Source organism: Acinonyx jubatus, chromosome F2, assembly GCF_027475565.1.
Source record: "Acinonyx jubatus isolate Ajub_Pintada_27869175 chromosome F2, VMU_Ajub_asm_v1.0, whole genome shotgun sequence".
NCBI lineage: Eukaryota > Metazoa > Chordata > Mammalia > Carnivora > Felidae > Acinonyx > Acinonyx jubatus.
The window spans coordinates 42,358,312-42,385,831 of record NC_069394.1 but is presented as its reverse complement, the minus strand read 5'-3'; the positions used below and the strand labels follow the sequence as shown (position 1 = coordinate 42,385,831).

Below are 27,520 nucleotides of genomic sequence, written 5' to 3'. Positions count from 1 at the left end.
AACTCTTCCCATTTCTGACATAAAAAGAAAATGATCAGATAATCAGGTAAATAATTTTTTAAAAATAATTTTAAAATAATTATCATTAAAAATATCAAAATTCTTGAGGCTATAGAATGAGAAATAAAAGTCTACACTCCCCATCTATTTTATTTCCCAGAAATTAACCTAAAGTAATTATTTTTTCTCTATCTTTCCAAGTTTTTAATGTATTGCAAATATTTTGGAATGTCTATTTGCAGTGTATTTTGGAGAGAGTGCCATAAGAGCACATGTAGATTTACTACTTAAAAAGATATATCCATATTTTTCAACTTAAAATTTTTACTTTTTAAAATTAAAGTAATACATGTATATGGTTTGAAATGTAAATAGTATAGAAAAATATAAAAACCAAGGGTCCTTGCCCTTCCACCCTCACTCTTATTCTTAGTTCTCTAATGTAACCACTATTAAGTTTCTTTTGTGTTCTTCCAAGAATGCTTTGTGTATTTATGTGTTTCTGTACATCCTTGGAAATATTTATATGTTGTCATACTTATTTCATCATAAATATTTGTTCACAAAAATTAAAATTTAACATAAAATTATAAAACTTGATTTAACAGAACGGCAGTGAAGCTAAAAAGCAGTACCTTTTACTGAGCAGTACCCTGTTCAGTACCAGAAAATGGTTATCATCATGTAGGAACATGGGTCCCATGAAATCAGATTTTCCTATTTTTAAAAAAATGCTAAAAATACACAATTTTTATGTGAAACCTTCCAAATTAAAATTTCCCAAATTCAAAAAAGAGTTTATTGAGCACTACCTGCCAGGTGCTGGCAGACAGTGGTGAATCCAACTTAGGTTCTAAGCAAATTAATGGTATATGCCAGGGCATGGTAAGTGCTGTGAAGACAAGGGAGGGAGGGGGAGAGAGAGAGAGAGCGAGAGAGAGAGAGAGAGAGAGAGAGAGCGCCAAGTGTTATATTACGTGGATGATCATGGAAGATCTCTTTGGAAAAGTGACATCTGAGCAAAGATTTGAAGGAAGTGCGGGACAGAGCCATGTAGATCACTAGGGGACTCGTTCTAGACAGAGGGAATAGCAAGTACAAAGATCCTGAGATGGGAGAATATTTGGCATTTTCAAGGAGCAGCAAATATGCTAATGTGGGTAAAGTAAATGAGGAGGAAAGCAGAAGTAGATGGGTCTGGAAAGTTGGGGTGATTGTGTGCAGATCATGTAAGGCCTTTTGGCTGTAATAGTGACCTTAGAAATTACCCCAAGTGAGATGGAAGGCCATTAGAAAGTTTTCAGGGGAGTGAAATCATCACACTTAGTTTTGAAAAGTCTTGCTCTAGCTTCTGCCTAGAGAATAGAACCAGGACTCCAGTTAGGAAGCTGTCATAAAAGTCCAGGTGATAGATTGATGTCCCTTGGCCTGGGGTAGAGTTGCGGAGGTAGAGAGAATAATTCAGTTTCTGGATATATTTTAAAGGAGGAGCTAACAAGATTTGCAGATTTATTTTGTTAACTTTAATTTTATTGTTTTTAATATACAGTATGAAAAGAAATGAGGAAACTCTAAGGACTAGGGCCTGAGTAAATGGTCCAGTGGCATTGCCATTTACTGAGACGGGGATAGGGATGACTGTAGGAGAAACAAGTCATTCACCTTTACTTTGGTTAAACTCATTTTTACTATCTTGCAAAAACTTAAAACATTATGGACAAAGCATTATTGATAACATTATGATTAGGAGTAATGCCCTTTGACCATTTTTCTCAGTGCTGGTTCTCTGTTAATTCCCTTAGCCCCAAAAGTAATTGTTAACATTTTGATGTGCGTGCACATACACGTTTGCGTGTGTGTTTCCTTCTAGAACCTTTTTTTTTCTGTTTTAAAATAAACATTACAGCCACATTATATAAATGTTTCATACCAAAAATATTGTTCTAGAGCAAACTTTTTTCAGTTACCAGTATGATCTGTTAGATTACGTAATTCTTTTTAGTCCACTCCATAGTATTTCGTAGGATGAATATACCATCATCTTGCTATTTTAAATATGTAGGTTGTTTTCTAACAAGTAACTACCTCAGTAAATATCCTTATACACATGTACAAGTGTTTCTGTAGGTTAGGTATCTAAAAATGAAATTGTAGTGTTGTAGGATATGTGAATTTAACATTTTAATAGGTGCTACAAAAAACCCTCTTAAGTTGTAGAAACATGTCAACTGTCTATGAAATTGCTTGTTTCTGCATACCTGCTGTAGCAGGAACGTACAGGTAAGAAGTAACAAAAACGAAAAATAAAGAAAAAAATAATAATTTATTATTATGATTTGGAAGGTTAATTTTTGTAATTTTTTTATGTGGGAATGAGGAAGGCTTCACTTTTCTACACTTTGTTATGGTGGTATTTGACATTCCTCTTATACAAATCAGGTATCTTAAATATACCTGATTATTTATAATAATTACAAGGGGACTGTACTAAGTTTATAGAAGGTTATATGTTGACTTTGAGTTACATCTTAATTTTGTTTCTAAATTGTTTAGTGGAAAGAGATGTTAACGGAACATTGTTGTCTCAAGCAACTTGTAAGCTCTGTGACGAAAATGAAAACTCTTTTACAGTAGCAAATGCTTTAGGAAACAGGTAAGTGGTGTGCTGGGTGCTGACTTTAGATATCATCGTACATTTATATGGAATCTATACCTTTTAAAAATACTTCCTATGATATCACTTGTTCCTCATAATAGCCCAAAGAAGATAAAAGTAGATGTTAACATATAAAGAAGCTGAAGATCAGAGAATGAGACTGATTAGGGTTCAAAGCTTGGTTCAGTCTCTTATCAGTTGTTTGACCTTGGCTAGCTCAGTAAGTCAGTCTTTTTGTCCTTAGAATGGAAATATACCACCTACTTCCTAGGCTGTTATCACAGCTCGGAAATCAGTATGTGAATTCTTAGCATAGTGCTTCAGAGTAAGTGCTCAATAAAAGGTGCTTTTTTTGTTTGTTATTATGAAATTTGTACATAATCTATAATATATATATAGTATATAAATATTAACTTCTATTTGCAGCATCCTTACTGTGTGCCAGGAACTGTGCTTTAAAATAATGTTACATAAGGGCATCTGGGTGGCTTAGATGGTTGAACATCCGACTTCAGCTCAGGTCATAATCTCACGGTTCGTGGGTTTGAGCCCTGCGTCAGGCTCTGTGCTGACAGCTCGGAGCCTGGAACCTGCTTTGGATTTTGTGTTTCCCTCTCTCTCTGCCCCTAACCCATTCACATTCTGTTTCTGTCTCTCTCAAAAATAAATAAACATTAAAAAAAAATTTTAAATAATATTACGTAAAAAAGCATGTTAATAGATAAATGGTAATTATAGTGACCCAGAAACCCTGATTAATAGGATTAATAGCCCTGTTCTTTATCACTTCCTGTTTCCCCTTTGTGCGTGCATATGTGTGCACCACATAAACACACGGCCCTGTCTCTCTAACTCAAACACAGTATCCCTATTTCAAATTCTTCACATTTTTATAGAGAGCTACATGATGACTTTTCCCAAGTTTAAGAGAAAATACTTGAGTAGCTTCTCCTGGGGGTATTTAGTATTGGATCACCTCTTCCCTTATGCTGATATGGATTGTAGTATCCAAATATTGACTATTGGGCTGATCCCCAGGTCTTCCCCTCCAGTACCGCCTTAAGCCCACTTCTATGCCATGCCCCAGTGCCTCCTACCTGCTCTATCTTACGAGTAATGAATACTACAGACCCATCACTGTCCCCGCTAGTCTGGTGGATGCTCTCCCTCCCTGGATATCATACATTAATGAAAAATACAAAGTATTTTTCTAAAATAAATAAAGATAATAAATAGACTTTAAAAGTGTTTGTCACAGCTTTGATCAGGGGATAGACACATTTTTTCAGTATATGTTTCCTTTTTGCTTTGTGAGAGGCAAAATAAGGAATGTAGATTTGATATAACTACCTATGAAAACAGATTGGGTTTTACTTATGTGAGTTTGTTAGGCTCTTAATTGAGTGACTTAACCATCTTTTTTATTCAATATTGTTTATTCTGTACACGCCATGTAGTTTCAAAAGAATATTCTCCTATTATTGGCTAATATTATTTATTTATACCTTGCTTTGTAATACAAGGAGTGGTATAAAAATAATCAAATCAGTGTTAATTTTTTTAATTTGTTTAGTTTATTATAAGTAATTACTTAGTTGAATGAATCTATTCTAATCCAGCATTTAAGAAGACAGATTTTAATGAAATTAGATCTAGCATAATTCATTAACATTTTAAAATGTTTTTGTTATATTGACAGATGTGTTCGATGTGAGCCAACATTCGTCAATACCAACAGGTCCTGTGTGTGTTCGGAACCGAACATTTTAGTAAGGCTAAGCACATTAATGAAGTGTATATTTTAAAATTAAGTTATACCTTTCCATAAACTGTTTTTTTTTTTTTTTAATTTTTATTTATTTATGAAGACCGGGGGATTATGTTTCAGCAGCACAGTGAATTTTCCTTCACGTGTAATTTCATCTGCCCGTTATGGAGAACTTGTGAGTATGTTTCAGTTTTTTTGTTCCATTCTTGTTGCATTACTTCCTTTGGTCATCAGTCTGGGGCTAAAATGAGAAATATTTCTGTGTAAGTCACTTCAAAACACAAATAAATTGGGGCGCCTGGGTGGCGCAGTCAGTTAAGTCCGGCTTCAGCCAGGTCACGATCTCGCGGTCCGTGAGTTCGAGCCCTGCGTCAGGCTCTGGGCTGATGGCTCAGAGCCTGGAGCCTGTTTCCGATTCTGTGTCTCCCTCTCTCTCTGCCCCTCCCCCGTTCATGCTCTGTCTCTCTCTGTCCCAAAAATAAATAAAAACGTTGAAAAAAAAATTAAAAAAAAAAAACAAAACACAAATAAATTAGAAACAGTTACTCTCTTCTCTACCTTAGCTCAAACTTTTTCAGTGAATCTCCGAACGTTTAAGCTGGAAAGGTCCTATATAGATCCTGTAAGGAATGAAGCATTATTTGTTAAGAGCACCAGAGACTCTAGACTTGAACCCTAGGTTGCCAGTCATTAGTTTTATATCCTTGGACTTACTTGATATTTCTAAACTTCAGTTTTACTGTCTGTACATTGGACATAATAATAATAGCACTGAATAATAGGCACTGAAAATAAAATACCCAGTATGGCAGCAGAGCTTGTGGCAGGCAGGTGAGGACCCGGTTGCTCAAATTATCCTTAGATGAATGAGAGTCATTAGAAGGGATAGGACAGCCATGATGAAGGTGGTATCTGGGCTCTTAAGGAATAAAGCAAAAATCCCTGTTCTCCAATATGGTCTTGTGGGAGTGATAGGCAAGTACCATGCATTTGCAAGCCAACAAAATAAATGCTAATATTGGGGTACAAATACGGAGCTCTGAGATCACCCCAAATTGCCTCATTTGGAATAAGAGGTGTGTCTTCTGGAGTGTTCCCAGTCTCAGGTTATAGTGACCTTCTGTATACCATTGTCAAACTTGCAGGCCTTTAATTTTCATTTTTCCATTTGTTTTCTTTTTGCCTTTTTAAAATAATTTTGCCAAAAGTACCAACAACGCCTCTTTTTTCTCTTTGGTGTCAGATCACCAGTCATTTAGAAGTCATGCCTCTTTTAGTCTCCTCTGATCTGAAATAGGTCCTTAGTCTTTCGCTGTCTTTCATGAACTCAACAGCTTTGAAGGTTACAGGCTTTACAGTCTATAGGATGACCCTCAACCTGGATCCAGCCAGTTTTTCCTCATAATCAGGACATGCTTGGCAGGAAACCACAAAAAAGATGTCAACGTATTATAACAGAGGGCACACAGTGTCCATTTGTCCCACTACTGGTGATTTTAACTTTGATCACACGCCATAAAGTCACCATGTCTACTATAAGGGTACCATTTTTCCCTTTATAATAGGTTAGTACTTTGTAAAGAGAATTTCCAAGATTGCACTTTGTCTTCGCCAACCCTAACAGTAAGTTAGACAACAATAAAGTGATGTTTGCCTTTATCAACCACTACTAGTATGGTTGCCAAATATTTCCATCATTCCTTCTTCATTTATTAATTGACATTCTACTATAAGAAAGAATTTTTCCTTATTTTCATTTATATATTTGTTTATTAACATAGGTATAGATTAGTGGGTTCCTGTTTTATTCAGTTGGTTATAATCCAGTACATGCATTATTTGTTTTGATCCTCAAATTGTCCTAGATTTAGCTAGTAGAAGCTTCTTCAGTTTGTTTCCTGTGTCTTTTTGATATATCTCCATCATTCTTTGAGCATTTCCTTCCTTTCTGGAACAAAAGATTTCCAAGCTTATCTTGTACTTTTCCTACCTCAGCCCTGGGATCAGCCATTTCTTTAGAATTTCTGGAAGATAATAATTAGAAACCAAGATTACCACATGGAGTATGCCCTTCTAGGAGGCAGATACCTATATACATACACACATCTGTAACTATTTATTTTGTATATGTATTGAAGTAAATGAGTTCCCACTGATACTTTCAATTCCAAAGCAGTACCTCAGCATTCCTTCTAACTCTCCTTTTGACAGATTTTAAGTACCGTCTCCAGCAGTGCGAAATCTGGGTCTCATCTTCAGTTTACTCATTTGCTCAGTGTTATAGTCTTCCAACCATACTGCTCTCTTCCATACCATCTCCCCATCCTTCTTCACACCACTTTGCAATAGATCTGTTGCAGACTCTGTTAAGAAAAGATGGACAGGGAAAATCAATTCCATTCTTAAAGTTAAGTTGATTCAGTTAATACATTTCATTTAAACATTATCAATCTTGAACACTGATGCTTTCCTAAGGACAAGTTTGGAAACCTTGATTTTTAAGTCATTTTATAACTAATGTTGAGACAGGTTCTGTGTAGCTTAAGTTATGAGGCATGTAAACAAATATAGTTAAGATTATATGACTATTTTGGCCCAGTCCTCAGCCTGGCTGACATAAGAACTCAGTTTTAGCAGTGCACTTGTAGTCAGTCAGGACCTAGGGGACCAGTACAAAATAATTAAACCCACAAGAGACTAGATGGTGGATAAAGCAAAATGCATGTTTATTAGTTTATATATATTAATTGCCAGCTAGACTAAAATACTTACATTGACTTGATAATGTACACGCTTCCTAATTGGAAAAGTGTGCTTAGAACATTACAAATCAGGTGTTCTCTTGGGTAATACAGAATTGAAACATAATTAATTTTGTATAATTTTATGAGAGCATTTAATCCTACTCTAGGAATGTACCTGCCAATCAGTAAAGAGTTTCCATATATACAGGTCAGTGTGTTCCCATTGTCTGTCCCCAAAGATAGTAATAGTGATCTAGCATCTTGGCTTTGTGTTTTTCTCAACTTTTTTTTTGAAAATTTCAAAATTACAGAAAAGTTAAAAATGTAAGTCCAGGAATGTGCCTGGGTGGCCCAGTCAGTTTTGAGCATCCAGCTCTTGATTTCAGCTCAGGTCATGTTCTCACAGTTCGTGGGTTCGAACCCCACACTGGGCTCTGTGCTGTCAGCATGGAGCCTGATTGGGATTCTCTGTCTTCCTCTCTCTGCCCTTCCCTGCTCACTTGTGCACTCTCTCTCAAAATAAATAAACTTAAAAAAAAGTACAAAACCAGGACTATACATACATCTTTCACTTAGGTTAACCAATTATTAATGTTTTGCTGCATTTGCTTTATAATTCTGTATGTATGTAAAATGCATGCATACACACACACATTTTTTTTCAGAGTCACTTGAAAATAAGTTGTAGACTTGTGACACTTCACTCCTAAATATCATATTATATAGCCCCTAAGAACAAGGGGATTTTCCTGGCTTCACAGCAAAGAAACGAAGATAATAAAATTATCTGATATACTGTTCATATCTAAATTTACCCTGTGTTCCAATAATGTCCTTTATGCCTCCCTTTTTGTGGGTGCAGGGAGAGAGGAGGCAAGAATCCAAGGATTCATTTAAGGATCCCACAATGTAATTAGTCTTTTAGTTTTCTTTAGTCTAGACCCTGCTGAATTTTGCTTTTGTGGGTTTGCGGTTTTTTTGCTTTTTTGACTTTTATAGAATTGAAATGCAGAATCCAGGCCAGGTCTCTTGTAGAGTGTCCCACAATCTGGATTTTTCTGATTGTTTTCTCATGATTAGATTCAGTGAAACATCTTTTCACAAGAATATGATGTAGGTATTGTGTATATCCATTGCATCATAACAAAGAGCACATGTTAGGTTGTCTAGTTCCTGGTGATGCTAAATTTGATTATCTGGTCACGGTGGGATCTGCCACCTCTCTTCATTGTAAAGGTACTGTGATTAATAAGTCAGTCGGAGATTTTACTTTGCGACTTTGTAAATATCCATTTTAGTGGCCACTGATGAACCAACCTTGCCTGAATCAAGTTTTAAATCGGTCATTTCAAGATAATTTCACAATTCTATTATTTCCTTTACATTTAGTAGCTAGCAGTCTTCTGTAAAGAGTGCTTTCCTTTCTCTCTATACTTTTTCTTTCACTTTGAACTCATGAAATCTTTATTCAATGTGCTATAATTTTTTACTGTTTTTTTTTTTTTTTCCAAAGTTCAAATTGTCTTCGGGCTTCACTTTAAGACAGTTCCTATGTTATTTTGACGTGTCTCCATCAGTCTTTTTGCACCTTCTTGGTTTCTCTATACCATGTTCCAGGCTCAACCAATATAATTTTTAATAGTTACCTAACACTCTCATTACCTAACACTCCCCTTTGAATATTTAGGTTTTCTGTTATTAATAATATTGCTATCAATCATTTTATGCACAGATATGTTTTTCCTTTTAGAGAGATTATTTCCTTATGATAAATGTCCCAAGTGTTTCTAAATCCCTGGGTTAAAATGTGTGGATAGTATTTTATGAAAGGATCATGTAGCTTTAACATTGTCACTGGAATTGTCTGTGGGTTTATTTTACATGAATTTCCAAACACTGTTGTCTTTGCTTTCCATTTTTACTAGTTGTTTTTTTTTTTAATGTGTTCTTCAATCCTGTATGCAGAGGTGATGTTTTTCTTTAAAAGGGAGAATTTTTAAAAGGGAGAATTGCTACTTGACGAGATGAAAATAGTGACTTAGAATTTTACTTCAGATTTTTTTGATAGCTATGATGCCATGTTCCATATAATTTGGTTTTATCTCCTCTCTGTCCATGCCTCCGAATGGTGTTTCTTAGTGTGTCATTGTTTAGCAAGATGTGCAGATAAGCTCTAAAGCAGTGGTTCTTAGCCAGAGATTTATATCTGCAGCTTTCAGAGCACATGCATGCCTTGGTCTCCTGGAGATTGATTTGGAATGCAGTCAGGCATTTTCTGTTCTTTGGAAATTCCACAGGTGACTCTGATGCCCATCATTATTTGAGAATCGCCACTCTAGAGATTTTATATGTCAGTTACTCTGTATATCCCCAATTTCCTGTTGCTTAGAAATCATTCATAAATGTTTCTTTTTTATTACTTGCAAATTTAATACAGTATAATAATCCTAAATCAGCATGTGTTGGCAGTGAAATGCTAAATCAATACCTAGTTTTTCTTTTATTTTTTTTGCCATCTTGTTCTTTGTTTCTTGTATTAGTAAAATGAGTGTAATAGTTTTTTTTGGATTATAGACACACTGTTTGCTTTTATCTTTTGCCTAAGTGACATGATTTTGTAATGCAGTCCCTCTTTGTGATAACTGAGTTTGGTTATAATTAACTCTTATATCCTCATTAAAACTATTTCCTAATAACATTGAGAAAGTGCTAGTAGTCATTTCCCATTGGAAAATATGCATGTTAATATTTTCTTAGCAGTGTACATAAGGAATCTTCATTTGAACTTAAAACTAAAACTTATCTTTTTGTGAGCAGGGCATGTCTTTCACTTCAGAATGGTTTGCAAAGTATTTGCAGTCATCAGCAGCTGCTTGTTGGGTAAGTTTAAGTTGTTTTTAAATAATTTTATTTCATTTTACAGAATTGTCCCACCACCATTTTTTCCCCAGATAATAAAAATCTTCTAAGATATATCTTCTAGATATATCTCCTTGGTCATATTCTATAAGAAAAATAAGCCATTTCTAGTGGAAAGAAAATACACAAAGAAAATGTTTTTCATTTCACATTTCATTATACACAAATTGAATGTCTTCAAGCTTGTTCAGCTAGAATGGAGTGTTAGAGGAAAGTGATTCATACTGTCATTTCTTAAATATTAATTATTGACCTACTGTGTGCCAGGCCCTGTTCTCAAATCAGGTTATGTATTTCAGAAAAAGACAGGAAAAAAATCCCCCATGGAATTATATTCTAAGTAAATGCAGTTGGTGCTAAGTGCTATAAGACAAATAAATCAGGATAAAGAGCATAGAGAATGGAAGGGGTACTATTTTATACAGGGTGGTTGGGATACATATCTCTGTGAGTGATATTTGAACTGAGTCCTGAAGGAAGTGAGAGTGTAAATATCCAGGGAAAGAGTGTTCTAAGTAGAGACCACAGCAAGTACACAGATTCCAAAGCAGTTTTCTGATGTGTTCATGTTTAAGAAACAGGAAGGAGGCTAGAGTGGCTAGAGCAGGGTAAGTAAGTAAGGGCAAGTGGAGAGGTGAATTTGGAGATGAAGGGAGTGGCTACAGTAAGGACCTAGAGTTTATTGCAAGGGGGATTAGAAGGATTTTGTGCAAAGGAAGATAATGACTGAACTTCAGATTTTGAAAGGATCACTAGCATGGAGAATAGATTTTGCTGAAGCAAGACAGAAGCAGGGAGGCCAGTCGGGAGAGTATTACAGTAACCCAAGTGGGAGATGGCGGACCCATGAACAAGAGTGGTAGCCTAGGTCTGAGAGAAGTTCAGCTTCTAGATACACTGTGAAGATTGAGGCAATAGGATTTACTGATGAGCTGGGTATGGGTATGGGAAGGGAGAGAAAGAAGATCACTGAAATGTTTGACTTGAATCAACTGTAAAAAATAGAGCTGCCTCTTTCTGATAGGGAAACTGAGAAGTTTGAGTGGCAAACTCAACAAATAGTATTCTTTCAAATATAATTATTTTACCTAATAATTTTTTAAATGTCCTGCTATGTTTTTAGTTAGTTCTTTTTTCAACTGCTCATCTTCATATGTTCACCTGTAATTTACAATTAAAATGTACACATTATTCAAGTGGAAAGTTCTTTTCTACTTAAAATAGAGGAAAGATATTAAAGAGCAAAAGAATACCGCCAAAAAGAATTTGTAGACTAGGTACAAACATAATTTTTATATCAGCTTTTGCTTAAAGTATTAAAGTCCATGTTACATTTCTTTGCCTGGTTACCTTTACATGGTTCTCTCGTAGGTGTATGCCAATCTAACATCTTGCCAAGCTCTCGGAAATATGTGTGTGATGAACATGAATTCTTATGACTCTGTCACTTTTGATGCATGCCGACTATTTCAGTTTATCTTTGAAAATACTGGACTGCGCACTGTTCATTCTATTTCATTTTGGTAAAGATACCCTGATTGATGAACTGTCATTTTGACCAAATTCAATGCAGTTACTTTCACAAATATTAGTAATAAGATATATTGGTACCGTGTTACTAAAACAATTGTAATTATTTGTAGGAGACGGAATCTTCCATGGCTCTTCTATGGAGACCAGCTAGGATTAGCACCTCAAGTACTCAGTACCATACCTCTTCCTACAAATTTCAGTTTTAAAGGGGAAAACCAGGTATAAGTTATTGGATTATTAGAGAACAACTGTATTTTGATTTATAATTTAAAATTTATAATTAGTCATAATTCTTGCTTCCTTAGGTTTTTTTCTAAAAATTTAATTACTAAACTAAACCAAAATATCAGCTGTTCATAGAAATTAAACAATATAGAGTTTAGCAGCCTTACTGAGTTTATGGATACGTCTGAATTATGTGGTTGTGGCAGTAAGTAGTACGTGTAGGACTGGGAAAGTAGTTTTCATCACCAAATGCCAAACAAACTCTGTCCTTCTCTGTCTCTACATTTTTAAGAACTGCTTCCAAAGACTGACTGGAATCTATGCCATTTCCTTAGCATAAATTTTTGTGCTAAGGTCAAAATTTTTACCTTCAGCTTTTTAACCTTCTAGAATGATGGAATATTCTTGTGCCTGCTCACCCCCCCCTCTTGTACACAAACACACACACACATACTTAACAGTTTTGAAGGGAGTTACTTGTCACTGGCATTGCCTCTCAATTCTGGGATAATAGTTTTAATGCAAAAAAAACCAGTTCATTTATTTTAGGTGCGTTTAATTATAAAGATACTTAGATTAATTTTGCTTCAAAGTAAAGACAGTTGAATTTGATATTTGATCTCTGGAAAAAGAAAGGATCAGTCAGTAATGAACGTTTCTCAATAGAATACTGCATTGCTTCTAGAGTATGTAACATTTTATTCTTGTTTTTATTTAATCAGAATAGAAAACTGAAGTTTATTGCTGCTTCCTATGATGTAAGAGGGAATTTTCTCAAGTGGCAGACATTAGAAGGAGGTGTTTTACAGGTGAGCATACTTCTAGCTAAAGAATTCCTACCTAATGTGCCTTATTTTTGCCTCAGCAAAGATAAGGAAAAGACTAGATGTTTACTAAATTAACTTGCATGGCTACGTTGATTTTTTTTATTGTGTTTTAAATGGGAATTTCTTAAAACTACTTTAAGAAGTATTACATAAAACATGTTGTATAGGGGTTTAAGAATTCTTGACTATAAGCAAATAAAACATTATTCTGAGATATTTAGCATTTGTATTGTTTTGCTCTAGCTTTGTCCAGACACAGAGACAAGACTGAATGCTGCTTATTCTTTTGGAACAACCTATCACCAAAACGTAAGTTTGGACTAGTCTATATTTTAACTTGATTTCACATCAGCAATATTGGGATGATCTTTGAATTTCAAAATGTTTTTAATAGTAGTGAATAATTTCACTGACTGATACAGTTTTTTATTATTTGGGTGTGGAAAGTCTTACCTTGTCATCTATAGCGTTTAAAATCATATAATATTAGATTTTCATAATTATTATTTATTTACTTTTAGGCATATAAAATGATATTTTCTTCTGAGCATTTTAAAATAAAGTGAAAATATTATATTTAGTGACTAATAAAAATGTTACTCCCTCCTCTCTCTACCCCCCAGTTAATAAATCAAAATGCCTCTTTCTTTCCTTCCATACTTTTCTCCCTTCTACCCTCCCTGACAGTTCCTTCCTTTGGTAACCCATTTTGAAATTACAGTATTTACAGTATGGTATAAAGGAATGTTATGAGCCATTAAACTTCTGAAAGACAGACATTCACTTGTCTACAGAAATACTTCTTGATAAAATGCATATACATACACCATAGAACAAAACTGTGATTCCACTTTTGTCAAAACTACAATGAAAACTATCATGGAAAACAGATTGGAAGACAATAAACATTTTTAATAGTGGTTATCTCTGGATGGTGGGATTGCAAGTGATTTATTTATTTATTTATTTTATTATTTTCCAAACCTCAGGGGCACCTGGGTGGCTCAGTCGATTAAGCATCTGACTTTGACTCAGGCCATGATCTCACGGTTCGTGAGTTCAAGCCCCGTGTCAGGCTCTGTGCTGACAGCTCAGAGCCTGGAGCCTGCTTTGGATTCTGTGTCTCCCTCTGTCTCTGTTCTTCCCCTGCTCATGCTCTGTCTGTCTGTCTCTCTCTCAAAAATAAACAAAATAGTAATAGTTTCCAAACCTCTATCATGAACGTGAATTTACTTTTATTATAAATGACTTATGTTATCAAAAAAAAAAAAAGGAATGTTATTATGTGTCTACTATGAACCAGGAGAATCAACACTAGTTAAATGCCTGCTGCTGGATGCTCAGCATTTTGTCATTGTGATCTCATTTGATCCATGAAATAACTATGTGAGATACGTATCGTTATTATACATATCATTCATAGATGAGGAAATGGTGCTCAGTGAGATTAAGTAATTGACTTAAGGTCTTGTAGCAGGTAAATTGTGGAACTGGTGTTCTGTTAAACTTAAAAACCATGTTTTTTCCATTGAACCGGGCTGCCTCTGAAGTAGCTCACAGCCTAACAGAGAAAATACTATATAGACAAAGAATCGCAAAGAATGTAGAATGCGGTGTGTACAAAGTACCATATTGACACAAAAGAGGAGTCATTAGCAGTTCCTGGGGAGGTACTGGAAGGCTTCTCAGAATGAGTGATATTTAGTCTTGTAGAATGAATATGAGTTTGCCAGGAAACACAGTGGGGAAGGGAATATCAGGCAGCAACATTTGTGATGTCAGAGAGACATAGAATAGCATAGCATATTTAGGAACTGCATTAGGTTGGTATGAATGGACCATAGACTGGTAGGGAGCAGTGGGAGATAAGCCTGGTTCTGTTAAGGGAAGCCAAATCTTAGACTACACTGTACGTCAGGAGAAAGAATTAAGACCTCATTCTATAGGACAGTAGTTTTTAAACTTTTTCACTGATGTACACTTACTGTTGAGAACAAAGGCATACCTTCTCCAGCTGTGTTGTAGAATAAGAACCAAGCAGTTCTTTACTTTTAGTTCTTTTGATCCTTAAAAAGAATCATATTGAAGTATTCATGTTTTGGAAGGTTCATGGGAATGCATATTAAAAAGATAGTTTAAAGATATTTTAAAAGCTTAAAAAACACTTTTACGTTTATTTTTATTTTTGAAAGAGTATGAGTAGTGAGGGGCAGAGAGAGGAAGACACAGAATACGAAGCAGCCTCCAGGCTCTGAGCTGTCAGCACGGAGCTTGACGCGGGGCTCAAACCCATGAACTGTGAGACCATGACCTGAGCCGAAGTTGGACACTCAACCGACTGAGCCACCCAGGCGCCCCCAAAAAACACTTTGAAAGATTAAATATGCTTTCTAATTTTCATTGCTTTTATTTTTTATTTTCCAGTGTGAGATTCCTATTTCTAAGATCTTAACCGACTTTCCCTCTCCTATATTTTATGATGTGTACCTTGAATATACTGATGAAAATCAACACCAGTATGTTTGGGCTGTGCCTGTGTTAAACCTAAATCTTCAGCACAATAAAATATTTGTAAACCGAGGTAAGATATCCATATATACCATTCTCTCTCTGAGCTGAAAACCAATAAATAAGTCAACCTTCATGATAATTTAATAAACCATGGGTTATAAAAAAGGTCATGGGTTTTCTCTTATTATATGGTTTTAGATAGTCTGCCAAGAAGTAAAACAATAAGACTGCTGATATATTTAGAAATTTCTGCCAAACATATGAGGCTTACTGTTAAGAAATTAAATATTATTGCTAACATGTAAATTGAGAAAAAGTAGTAGAACTGTAAATTGGGGCTTCTTCAAGCTGTTCTCAAGCTGCTTTTCAGACAAGTTCATTTATTTTGTCCTCATATTATAAAATTCTTATTCAGGTAATTTGCAGGGAAAATCCTTCCAAACTGATGAAAGTCCAAACAATCAGAAGACATTCAAGTGAGGTCAGGAAAGCTATTACCAAGAATTTCTTGCAGCAATAGCTGTTTGTGCAATCATTTTATCTAAAACACAATGTATAATTCTGTGTTTTAAATTTATTCTGTAACTTCTTCTTGAGAACCAAGGTATTTTTTAATGCCATCTTTTTCTTTTCTTTTTATGATAAAAGACAGTAGCCCCGGCAAGTGGCTTCTGACTCGGCGCATTTTCTTAGTGGATGCACTAAGTGGACGGGAAAATGACTTAGGAAGTCAGCCAAGATTAACTCGAATTGCTACCCAAATATCACTGAGGTAAGCAAACATTTGTTGTACTAAATTAAGGTTGGAGTGTATGGGAAAATGTGATAATGAAAGTGTTTACTGGTACTCATCAGATGAAAACAATAAGGACAACTGAATTGCAGCAATACATAGAGATTTTTAGATATCTGTGTAGACTGGTATATACACCAGTAGAAGTGAGGAGCTCCAGGGGGAGAATTCTGTTGAAGAACCTGAGGAGTTTTGTCAGAATGCACACTCTAGCCCTGCTGAATTAGAATGGGTTGGGAGGCGGAGGGGAACTGAATAGCAGTGGGCTGAAATGGGAATGTGAGAAGGAGCCTGCCCAGTGGTTTAATGGGTAGGCCCCTGGGTTTTCATTTCCTTTCATAGCTACTGCCTTGACCCAGATTAACTATCAACACCTCCCTCTTCCTAGGAAATCTTAATGATGATCCTACCTTAGAATAGTGCCTTGTAGCCCTTATTTCTCTGTTTTTAAGTGTGAGATTCCTACCTCTAGATCATAACTGACTTTCCCCACTCTGATATATGTATTTTTTAACGTTTATTTATTTTTGAGAGAGAGAGGGAGAGAGAGGGAGACACAGAATTCGAAGCAGGCTCCAGGCTCTGCACAGTCAGCACAGAATCCAATGTGGGGCTTGAACTCATGAACTGCGTGATCATGACCTGAGCTGAAGTCGGACGGACACTTAACTGACTGAGCCACCCAGGCACCTCACCCACTCTAATATTTTTTGATGTGTACATTGACTACACTGGCAAGAATCAACACCGCCATTTTACATGAGTCTGGCACTTTGAAGCACTTCAATATCCATATACATTTTTTCATTGTTACTTCATTCTGTTTTTCATAGCAATCTTATGAGGTACAGGCAGTATAGAAGCTTTATCATGTATCTTGCTGAAGTCCAAATATACTGTGTTTTTTAGCATCCCCTCAATCTACTAATGTAGTGTCACTGATAAAAATGAAATTGGACCTAGTCAGGCCTAACCTGATTATGGTAAAACCACACTGGCCCCTAGCATTTGGCATTTTGAATTTACAAACTATATTCATGCATTGAATTCAGCAAAATATGTTCCATTATGTACTATAAACAGCACTAGATATGACATGCATTATTTTGTTAAGAATTCATCTTTCTCCTTTGAAAATTATGGTGTTATCTGTCTTTTCCTAGGCTTCGTTTAACACTTCACTTTTGACTGTTCCTCAAAGATGGTTCATAGTACTTCAGTGATTTCCCTTGTAAACTTCATAGGACCTAGATCGCGAACAGCTTCTAATTTGTCTCAGACGGCATATTTTAATATTAAAGTTTTGACTACTTAAGATAGCTTATGTTGTTACCATTAGTTTGTTTGACCCTAGTCCTTATTAACTGGTTGATTCTGAGATCACCAAGACTATCCATATTACATTAAAACAACAACAACAACAGTAAGTCAGCTGTATGTTTAAGGACTTAGATATATTTATAACTAAAAATGTATTTTATTATAAACAGCATCTACCTTGTGCCCAACACAAAAAATGGAAACATTTACCCTCCCTTAATTACCATTGCCTACAGCGACATTGATATCAAAGATCCCAACAGCCAGTCTGTGAAGGTGAGTGCCATGCTATTCAGTGGCTCTGTATGTGTTAACGTAATACTGATGCAGTTTACATTATGGTCAAAGGTTATTAGTTCTTTTTTAAGTTTAAAAAAAAATACTGCACTAAATATAGTCAAGTCTTAATTACTTTTTACTACTAACGGTAAAGGTGAGTTCTTTACAGATCGTTCAAGTAAAAAAGCAAGAATTGAGTTTTTATCTAGACACCCATCACCAGGGATACAATTGGGCATCCCTGTTCAGGATCCCGGGGGTATCCTGAAATATGCAGTGTCTGTCTCTGTCCTTTTTGCCAACTTGCTTGCACTAAGATTTTGTTTCCCTGGCTAATAAAAGCAGAAACTCGAACTTTTCAGCAGGCATATGTGTTCCTCTTCTCATCAGGTTTGCTCACTTGATGAAAATGCACTTTGACAGGTAGAAAGATTCAAATCATCAGTAGTTTATAACTAGTAGTGCTAAAGGGAAGTAGAGAATAGTTTGGACCTGCAGCCAGGTTGGCTTCCTACTATTTCCCCAACTCAAAGTTAACTGCAGAACTAAAGGCCTCCCTTGCCTGGGAGGGCCTGTGAATGGAATAGAGACCTCGTACACTCTGAAGACAGGCTACGCCAGAGAATGAGCCTGGAGAAGGCTCAGTTCCTCCTCCCAACCTCACGAGTAGTCAGATAAAGCATCTCTGCTTTGAGGAGTGGTACATGACAGAGATAGAGAGACCAAAACCAGAGGTAATCCTTCTATACTTTTTCCTCAGAGAGATTAAGTGGCCATTCCCTTCCCTGTCTGGAAACATGAGAGGTATTTAAGCATTCCCTACCTCCAAACCTCACTAATAGCTTTTAATTTCTACTATTTTACTTTTCTGAATTTTGGCTACTTTTGGCTTCTGTATTGTATTTGTACTCAGCTGCTACTAGATTCAGGCTGCCATTAAAGAAAAAGTAGGCACATAACATAACTCTTCTCTGAAAGATTTTACCTCCTCATTTGTATGACCGAATTGGACGTTAAAATTAGTTTCCATTGCCTGTGCTCATATGCACCATAACAAGAGGAGAGGAAAATCCAGAAACTCACTTAGTAACAACAAGGCTGCCTGGTTTAAAATTTCCTGGTTAGGGACACCACCTGGGTGGCTCAGTCGGATAAGCTCTGTGTTGAGCCCCAAGTGGAGCCCTGCGTCAGGCTCTGTGCTGACAGCGTGGAGCCTGCTTGAGATTCTCTGTCTGTCTCTCTGTGTCTGTCTCTCTCTCTCAAAATAAATAAATTTTAAAAATTAAAAAAAATAATAAAATTTCCTGGGTAACCAAGAGTATATTTATTTTAAGATAAAACACTTCTGGGTCTTTTCTTTAACAATCTTTTTATTTGCTTAAAATATTCCAAAGTAAGTCTTGATAAATTGGAAAATAATAGATACAAAAAGAATTGCGAGAATGATGAAACTATACTGATGAAGTCCACCTCAGATTCCTTCTAAGTATAGAATGTACAGTTCTTTTATCATTTCTTAATTTTTCATGAGAGGTGTTGCAAAAATTCTACATTAGTGAAGCATTCAGCTACGTCTTGGCTCTCTCACCAACAGCAAATAACTTTCCCTCACGTTTTCTGAGCAGATCAAGAGCATCCCTCAGATTTGCCCTCAGATGAATGCCCTCAGTTTTCCTCTGTAATACTTCAGCATCTCTGTTTCATTATCCTTCCTGTCTCTTGCTCCGATTTTTACGAACAGAGTGCCCTTCCTCCTTACTTAATTTTCTACCTGTGCTTGTGTGTAGTACTTTCTCCAGCATCCTGTTTCACCGCTCTTCCCTTATTCAGCCAGCTTCTCTGCTGGCCCCTTTCCTTTGCCTGTAACAACTATCAAGTCCTCCTGTCTTAAATACAGTAAAACAACCAAACAATAAAATCTTTCCTCAGTTCTGCCAGCTTTTTAGCTTGCTATCATATATCTTTCCTTGATTTTCCAGCCATTTACTCTTTCATCATTTGCAGTCTAGCTCTTGCCATTTTGTGTCTTTGAAAACCTCTTGCTTAAAGGTCAGCAACGAATTCCACGTACACTGGCTTTATTTCTTTAACCTGACATACAATATTTGACATTGTATTTCCAGACATATTCTTGAACCTCTATTCTGTTATCTTGATAAGACTTCGGTATCTCGCCTCTTCTGCCTCTCACAGTCCTGTTTCTCTACCCTTTACTGGTTTCTCTTTCTCTTCTTGTCTCTTAATAGAGTGGTATCCCTAAGATTCTTGTTCAGCCCTTTGATTAATGCCTTCTAAGGTGTGATTGTTTAGCTAGTTGCTAAATTCTTGCTACACAAGATTTGTCACATTCCTCAGTTACAGACACCTATCAGAAAATGAAATATCATTAGTTTGGTTTGACTGCTGTTAATGAACCTAAATGAGCTCCTAATGAACCCCTCTTTCTTCAATGTGTGTTTAAAAGGTATATTTAAAGCAGCATGAACAATTCCTCAGAGTATTTCCACTTATATATAAATAAAGGTCAACTCTAAAAATACTGATAGATTAAAAATAGGCATTTCTCCAACAAATATATCTTTATAGTAAAAGTAGGTTTGTGTTACATAATTTCAGTATGGCTAATTTACTTTGTTTTAAATTTCAGGTTTCTTTCTCAGTCAAATATGAAATGAATCAAGGAGAAGCACAAGTCCAGACAGATGTGAGTTTGTTTTAACTTGCTAAAATATTTACAGTATATTTCTTAATTAAAAAATGTTTAAGTACACAAGGGAGTTGTCAAAATAGTTCTGCGATAGATCCTTCAACCAGCCTCCCCTAATGTTCACCTGTTACATAACCATAGTACAGTGATCATAATAAGGGCATTAACATTGATGTAATCCTATTAACTGATCTGCATATCCTTTGAATTTCATAAGTTTTTTCACTATCCTTTTTTTAAATTTTTTTTTTAATGTTTATTTATTTTTGAGAGAGAGAGAGACAGGGTGTGAACGAGGGAGGGGCAGAGAGAGGGAGACACAGAATCTGAATCAGGCTCCAGTCTCTGAGCTGTCAGCACAGAGTCTTACACGGGGCTTGAACTCGTGAACCGTGAGATCATGACCTGAGCTGAAGTCGGACACTTAACCAACGGAGGCACTCAGGCACCTGCCTCTCACTATCCTTTTTTTGGTTTAGGACCCAAATTGCTTTTGCTTTTGGTGATCATGTCTCCTTAGTCTCCTTTAATCTGTGACAGTTCCTCAATTTTTCTTTGTCTTTCATGACCCCATCCCAACACTTTTGAAGAGTACTGGTTATTTATTTTGACCTTCAATTGGGGTTGTCTGATATTTTCTCATAATTAAATCAAGTTTTGATACAGATACTACAGATATGATGTTGTGCCCTTCTCAGTGCATCATATCAGAAGGTACATGATGTCAGGATGTCTTATTACTAATGATGTTAACTTGGATCATGTCTAAGGTGCTATATGCAGAGTTCTCCAAATAGTATTTTCTTGTTTGTAATTAATAAGTATCTTGTGGAGAGAGAGTTTGAGAGGATGCAAATATCCTGCTTCTCATTATCCTTTTGGTCTCTGATTTTAGTATCTAGTGATGATTCTTATCTATAAAAAGTATTACCGTGACATCTGCCTGATGGTGATTTTTCTCTTTTTTTAATTTTTTTTTCTATTTTTCATTTCTTCTATGTTTGTTAAATGGAATTCTAGAAGAAGTTGTCCCTTTGCCCACATGGATTTATTTATTCAATGATTTCTTTAAAAAAAATTTTTTTTTAATGTTTTATTTATTTTGGAGACAGAGATAGAGCATGAAAAGGGGAGGGGCAGAGAGAGAGAGAGGGAGACACAGAATCTGAAGCTGGCTCCAGGCTCTGAGCTGTCAGCACAGAGCCTGACGCGGGACTCAAACTCACAAACCATGAGATCATGACCTGAGCCAAAGTCGGACGCTTAACTGACTGAGCCACCCAGGTGCCCCTATTCAGTGATTTCTTTAAATCAGTATAGATTCCTGGATATTTATTTTATTCTAATGATTATAATTCATTACTATCTATCTTCTTGGTCAAATTGTCCTAGATTTGGCCATTAAGAGTTCCTTCAACTTGGCCTCTATCCACCATTTTTTTTTTAGCATTTCTTTACTCTATTTGCATATTTGAACATTGATGAGGGAAATTACATATATTCCAAAATGTTGTGTTTTTTTAGATTGCTTTAGGCGTTTTGGGTGGGCTGGCTGTTTTATCATCTCTTTTGAAGACAGCAGGATGGAAGAGGCGCATTGGGAGTCCCATGATTGATTTACAGGTATGATCTCAGGAGTTTTTAAAGTATATTTTCATCTTTTGACTATTTTGTGTCTTTCTTTTAAGATACAGCTGGAGAATGAGTAAAACACTGCCTTGTTTCCCTGGGGTATATAACCAGAAGAGGTGTGTGCACACCGCATTTTCCTCCCACATTGCTGTGTGCCGGTCCACACTCCCACCCGCAGTGCTGTTCTTATTTCCACACATCCTCACCAACGCTTGGTATTTTCCAGCGTTTCCATTTATTGCCAATCTGGCAGTGCAAGTAGTACGTCATTGTTGATTTCATTTTCATTTCTCTGCTTTTCATAGCCTTTATTAATCATTTTGGTTTCCCTTTTTGTAAACTGCCTGTTTATATCCCTTGCCAATTTTTCTATTTGGTTTCTGGTTTTTCTCGTTGATTTAAAGTAGTTTTTTGTATTTTCTAAATATGAATCCCCTTTTGGTTTTTGATGTTGAAATATGTCCTCCAAATATGACCCATCTGTTATCTTTATCTATGTGTTACTTTGTTTAACAGAGACTCTTAATTTTGATATTGTCACATTGATTAGTTTTTCATGTGCCTCTGGAATATTTTTCAGGAAAACCTTCCCAGTCTCAAGATCACAAAGATATCCTCCCAGGTTTTATTCTATTAACTTTATAGTTTTACATCTCATATAGTCGTTTTTAATTTACCTTTGTTTTTATTTTTATCTAACATTTATTGAATGTATGCTAGGCACTTTTTTAAACCTTTATTTATATAATTTATTTAATCCTCACAATAGCTCTATGAGATTAGATACTATTATTATCATTCCCATTTTACACAGAATGAAATTGTGGCAGAAGTGAAATAAACTTTCTACTCATTTAATTTTTTACAACTCAGTAATAGGTGGTATTTATTTCCATTTTGCTGATGAGTTACCTGAGAAAGGCAACATAGTAACTTGTTTGTACTGATACATCTTCCCCACACCAAAGCCAGTGTGCCAAGGAATCAGAGGAGAGGCGCTTGGTTTACTGTTTGGAATAGTTAGAAAGGCTTTCCAGAGAAGTGAACTTTAGGGTGGGTTGGGTTATCTGAGCATTCCACAGATAGTCACTGAGGACCTGCTTTCTGATTGCCAAGAACACTACCAGGTGCTGGGATGTGATAGTGAGCAAAGACAGATTGGGTCTCTACTTTCAGACCTCATGAGAGTTTGCCACAGAGAAGAAAGAATATTTGATGGAACAATAAGCAATGCCCATTTCATTCCACAAAATAATTCAAATGCAAGTTAATCATGGAGTGGTTGGAACTGGCATATGAAGTTTAAAAAGTCCATTTTGGTCTAGGTTGTGAAGGACTTTATGGGTCTGGAATTTATACTCTAGTGAAGAGTCATTGTACATTTTTAGGAAAAGGAGTGACACAATCCAATTTACATTTAATTTTTCCAATTTAGATTTTAGAAAGCTAACTCTGGTGGTAGTATGAAGGACTGATTGGGGTAAAGGGCTCCAAACTAGAAGAGAATTAGGAAGCAATGTAACTTTCTTAGATAGCAAAAAGATAAGCCGGGTTGAGTAAAACAATGTTGGTAATGGACTGAAAGGTACAGATTCAAAGGAACCCAGGAGGTGTCCACAGTTGGGCTTTATAACTGAATAATCTATAGATACATGACACAGGCTTTAAACTTGAGAAACTGGGTAGAAAATAGGTTACTAAAAGTGATAGTATAAATAGATTGAGTCTATAACCGCTATAATTCTCTTTTTAAATTGCAGACAGTTATGAAATTCTTGGTGTACTATGCTGGTGATCTGGCCAATGTTTTCTTCATCATCACTGTGGGAACAGGTCTATATTGGCTTATTTTCTTCAAAGTACGTGAGTTTCTCAATTTAACCTAAATGTTCATACCTGAATAAGTGAGGCTGTCTTTATAGAGGAACTATCTTTATTTGGGGATATTTCTGATCAAGAGAATTGAGTGAGGCAAGTGATGAACTCCCGATTCCTTGAATATGGTATTTACTGAGTCTCACCACCTACCTCTTTTATGCTTTCTTTGGTTTATAAATTGTGCTTCTTAAAAACCCTGTATGGTCATATTTAACAGTGTAATTTATATCATAGGCACAGAAATCTATCTCTGTTTTGCTACCAGTGCCAGCTCAGGAAGAACGTCTTGTTACTTATGTGGGATGTGCTTTTGCTCTGAAGGTAAGTTTTAAAGGACAGGTTCCTGAATTTAAAAAACCTGCTGATAAACTCATAAGTCTTTAAAATGCTTTGAAAATCTTTGGTGTAAAATTTAGTGTGATTTTACTTTTTTTGTTTATTTTTATTTTTTAAAGTTTTATTTATTTAAGTAATCTCTACACCCAACATGGAGCTCGACCTCACAACCCTGAGATCAAGAGTTGCCTGCTCTTCCCACTGAGCCAGCCAGGTGCCCCAAATTTAGTTTGATTTTATTTTTAATTTATTATTTATTTATTATTATTATTATTTTTTTTAATTTGAGAGAAAGAGTCAGGGAGTGGCAAAGAGAGAGAGGGAGAGAGAGAATCCCAAGCATGCTTCTTTCCATCAGCACTTGGAGCCTGATGCAGGGCTTGATCCCATGAACTGTGAGATCATGACCTGAGGCGAAACCAAGAGTCAGACATTTAACCAACTAAGCCACCCAGCTGCCCCTCTAATCAGTCTTATTTAAAATACTTAAGGAGCTCCTGGGTGGTTCAGTTGCTTAAACGTTCAACTCTTAGCTTCAGTTCAGCTCTCGTGGTTTGTGGGATCAAGCACTGTGTCAGGCTCCAAGCTGGCAGTGTGGAGTCTGCTTGGGATTCTCTCTCTCCTCTCCCTCTATCTCTCCCTCGTGTATTGTGTGCTCTCTCTTTCTGTCTCTTAAAGATAAATAAACATTAAAAGAAAAAAAAAAAGCACGAATTATTTTATTTTACCAAGAAAGTCTACTTTTATTTATAATAGGTAGTTCATTCTGAAAAACTGACTTAAATAATTTTCATAAGAAGCCATACATATTTTTGAATTAATACAAGTTATATTAATTTGATAAAGTGATATTTAATTATATGACTTTTCTTTTTGAAGTCTGATGGTGCATTCACAATACCTTTAGGCATGAATTTTATGTCTTTAGTGGACAATAAAAGGTACCACTTTGGATAAAGTGCTGAAATCTAGAATTTCTTTTTTCTGTCTCCATATTACTTTCCTCCTCTTCTCATGGCGTCTCCTCTCCCTATTTCATTGTTCTATCAATGTACGGGAAGCTGTCTAACATGGTTCTGGTAGATCTCATCCCGTTGTACTATGATTATTAGTGTCTGCTTTTCCCACTGATCTGTGAGCTTCTTGAAGGAAGGAATCATGTCATACTTAACACTTGTATTCTTTGATAAATAATGCTTCTACTAGGAAGAACGCCCCAAATTAAACATATTACTTATGTTAAAATGAAAAAGATGTGTTTCAACAACACACTTTTAAAAATTAGCAATCTCAATACCAGAAATAGACAGTAAAGGCATCTTAAAACTTTAATTAAGACAGCAAATTACAGTTGAAAAATACCTTTACTCATAAAGAAATCAGATGATCCAGAAAATAAAGTGTGCTTTTGGAAACCTAGGGAAAGAGAGTCAATTATGCCTGGCTTCTGTATGAGGAGAAGGTAGTATGTCTACTTTTTTCATATCCCTATTTTAAAGAAAGAAGAAAGGAGGGCAAATTAATGTGTATAAAAATTTTGTGAATTTGTTGATTCCATGTTACTTGATGAGCTTCTAGTGATCCCATAATGATATTATAACTTTGTCATTGTGTATTGTATATTCTTGTGATTAAGTATATTTGTTTCTTAAAAAAAATCATCATTATTTTCATAGGCAGGTTTTTTTAAATGTTACATATTATTTTTGAGAGAGAGAAAGACAGTGTGGGGGGCAGGGAACAGAGAGAAAGGGAGACACAGAATCTGAAGCCGACTCCAGGCTCTGAGCTGTTACCATAGATTGCAACATGGGGCTCAAACTCACAAACCATGAGATTGTGATCTGAGCTGAAGTCAGCCGCTTAACCAACTGAGCCACCAGGTGCCCCTCCATAAGCATGGATACATTTCAAATGTTTTGTTTGTCATTTTCAGGCTCTGCAATTTTTGCATAAGCTTATGTCCCAGATTACCATAGATATATTCTTTATTGACTGGGAGCGACCTAAAGGAAAGGTTCTGAAAGCTGTTGAAGGTAACTGAAATAACCATTGTACCAAAATGCTTTTGCTGCTTTTTCAGAACAAAGATGAAACCCTCTTGCTTATTTTCTCTCTCTGACCAGGTGAGGGCGGTGTTCGCAGTGCCATGGTTCCTGTGAGCATATGGAGAACATATTTTGTAGCAAATGAATGGAATGAAATTCAAACTGTGAGAAAAATTAATCCACTCTTCCAAATACTTACTGTCCTCTTTTTTTTGGAGGTATGAACTTTTGTAATTGTGTGTGACTTCTGTGTGCCTCATATATATTAATTTCATGTAATTCCAGCTACATTTTTTTTCCAGCTACATTTTCACATCAGTGGAAGTCTTCTAAAGTTTTCTAAAGTTATCAAGCCATTACAAAGAGTGGCTTTTAAAAACTTTGTTAAAATACACATAACATGTAAAACAAAACAAAAAATCGCCTGGGTGGCTCAGTCTGTTGAGTGTCTGACTCTTGATTTTAGCTCAGGTCATGATCCCAGGGTTGTGGGATCGAGCCCTGCTTCGGGTTCTGTGCGGCGCATGGAGCCTGCTTAAGGTTCCTTCTCCCTCTGCCCCTCTCCTCTGCTCACTATCTCTCTGTCTCTCTAAAATAAAAATTAAAAAAAAAAAAATACACATAACATGAAATTTACCATCTTAACCATTTTTCAGTGTGTAGTTCAGTCTCATTAGGTACATTCATCTTGTTGTGCCACCAGCCCCTAAGACTCTTTTCATCTTGCACAACTGAAATTCTGTACTCATTAAACAACAACTTCCCATACCCCTTCCTCAGCCCCTGACGATTGCCATTCTACTCTGTCTCTTTCAGTTTGATTACTCTAGGTAAGGAGCAGTTTGTTTTGTTTTGTTTATTTTTGAGAGAGAAAGAGCATGAGCAGGGGAGGGGCAGAGAGAGAGGGAGAGGGACACAGAATTCGAAGCAAGCTCTGGAATCTGAGCTGTCAGCACAGAGCCTGACATGGGGCTCAAACTCACGAACTGCGAGATCATGACCTGAGCCAAAGTCAGACGCTTAACCGACTGAGCCACCCAGGTGCCCCAGGAGCCGTTTTTAAACTACTGGTTTGTATCAAAATCCCCTGGGAAGCTTTTGCAAAATATCTGTTCCTGGTCTCACCCCTAGAGATTATGTTTGACTCAGTAGCTCTGCGGTCTAGTTATCTGTGTTTTGAAAACAAAACAAAACAAAACAAAAAACTTTTCTTTCTCAGTCACATTCTTACTAGAATTAGAATTCTGCAGCAGAACCACTATCACAGGTGAAGTTTTTCAACCAATTATCATTGAATGCTTGCTGTGGGCTACGTTCAGTGCTGAGAGCTGCACTATGGACAGA

At 36.1% G+C, this 27,520-nt stretch overlaps 1 protein-coding gene across 6 annotated transcripts in view; it reads left to right on the top strand.

Moving 5' to 3' along the window:
- TMEM67 (transmembrane protein 67) overlaps nucleotides 1-27,520 on the top strand; it is a 71,478-nt gene that overhangs the window by 21,323 nt on the left and 22,635 nt on the right. For 5 of the 6 annotated variants that reach the window (XR_001430230.3, XR_008292742.1, XM_027064233.2 and 2 more), the window contains 17 exons: nucleotides 2,554-2,653; nucleotides 4,356-4,425; nucleotides 4,525-4,599; nucleotides 9,986-10,048; nucleotides 11,459-11,610; nucleotides 11,731-11,839; nucleotides 12,568-12,654; nucleotides 12,916-12,981; nucleotides 15,097-15,253; nucleotides 15,832-15,955; nucleotides 17,467-17,572; nucleotides 20,223-20,279; nucleotides 21,807-21,905; nucleotides 23,675-23,773; nucleotides 24,027-24,113; nucleotides 26,065-26,164; nucleotides 26,255-26,394. Coding sequence is in view for 4 of the 6 variants with exons in the window: in XM_027064233.2 (XP_026920034.1) it covers nucleotides 2,554-2,653; nucleotides 4,356-4,425; nucleotides 4,525-4,599; nucleotides 9,986-10,048; nucleotides 11,459-11,610; nucleotides 11,731-11,839; nucleotides 12,568-12,654; nucleotides 12,916-12,981; nucleotides 15,097-15,253; nucleotides 15,832-15,955; nucleotides 17,467-17,572; nucleotides 20,223-20,279; nucleotides 21,807-21,905; nucleotides 23,675-23,773; nucleotides 24,027-24,113; nucleotides 26,065-26,164; nucleotides 26,255-26,394 (1,691 nt within the window). In the remaining 2 variants the exon portion in view is untranslated. The remainder of the gene's footprint in view (nucleotides 1-2,553; nucleotides 2,654-4,355; nucleotides 4,426-4,524; nucleotides 4,600-9,985; nucleotides 10,049-11,458; nucleotides 11,611-11,730; nucleotides 11,840-12,567; nucleotides 12,655-12,915; nucleotides 12,982-15,096; nucleotides 15,254-15,831; nucleotides 15,956-17,466; nucleotides 17,573-20,222; nucleotides 20,280-21,806; nucleotides 21,906-23,674; nucleotides 23,774-24,026; nucleotides 24,114-26,064; nucleotides 26,165-26,254; nucleotides 26,395-27,520) is intronic. The other variant, XM_053208471.1, reaches the window with a different exon arrangement.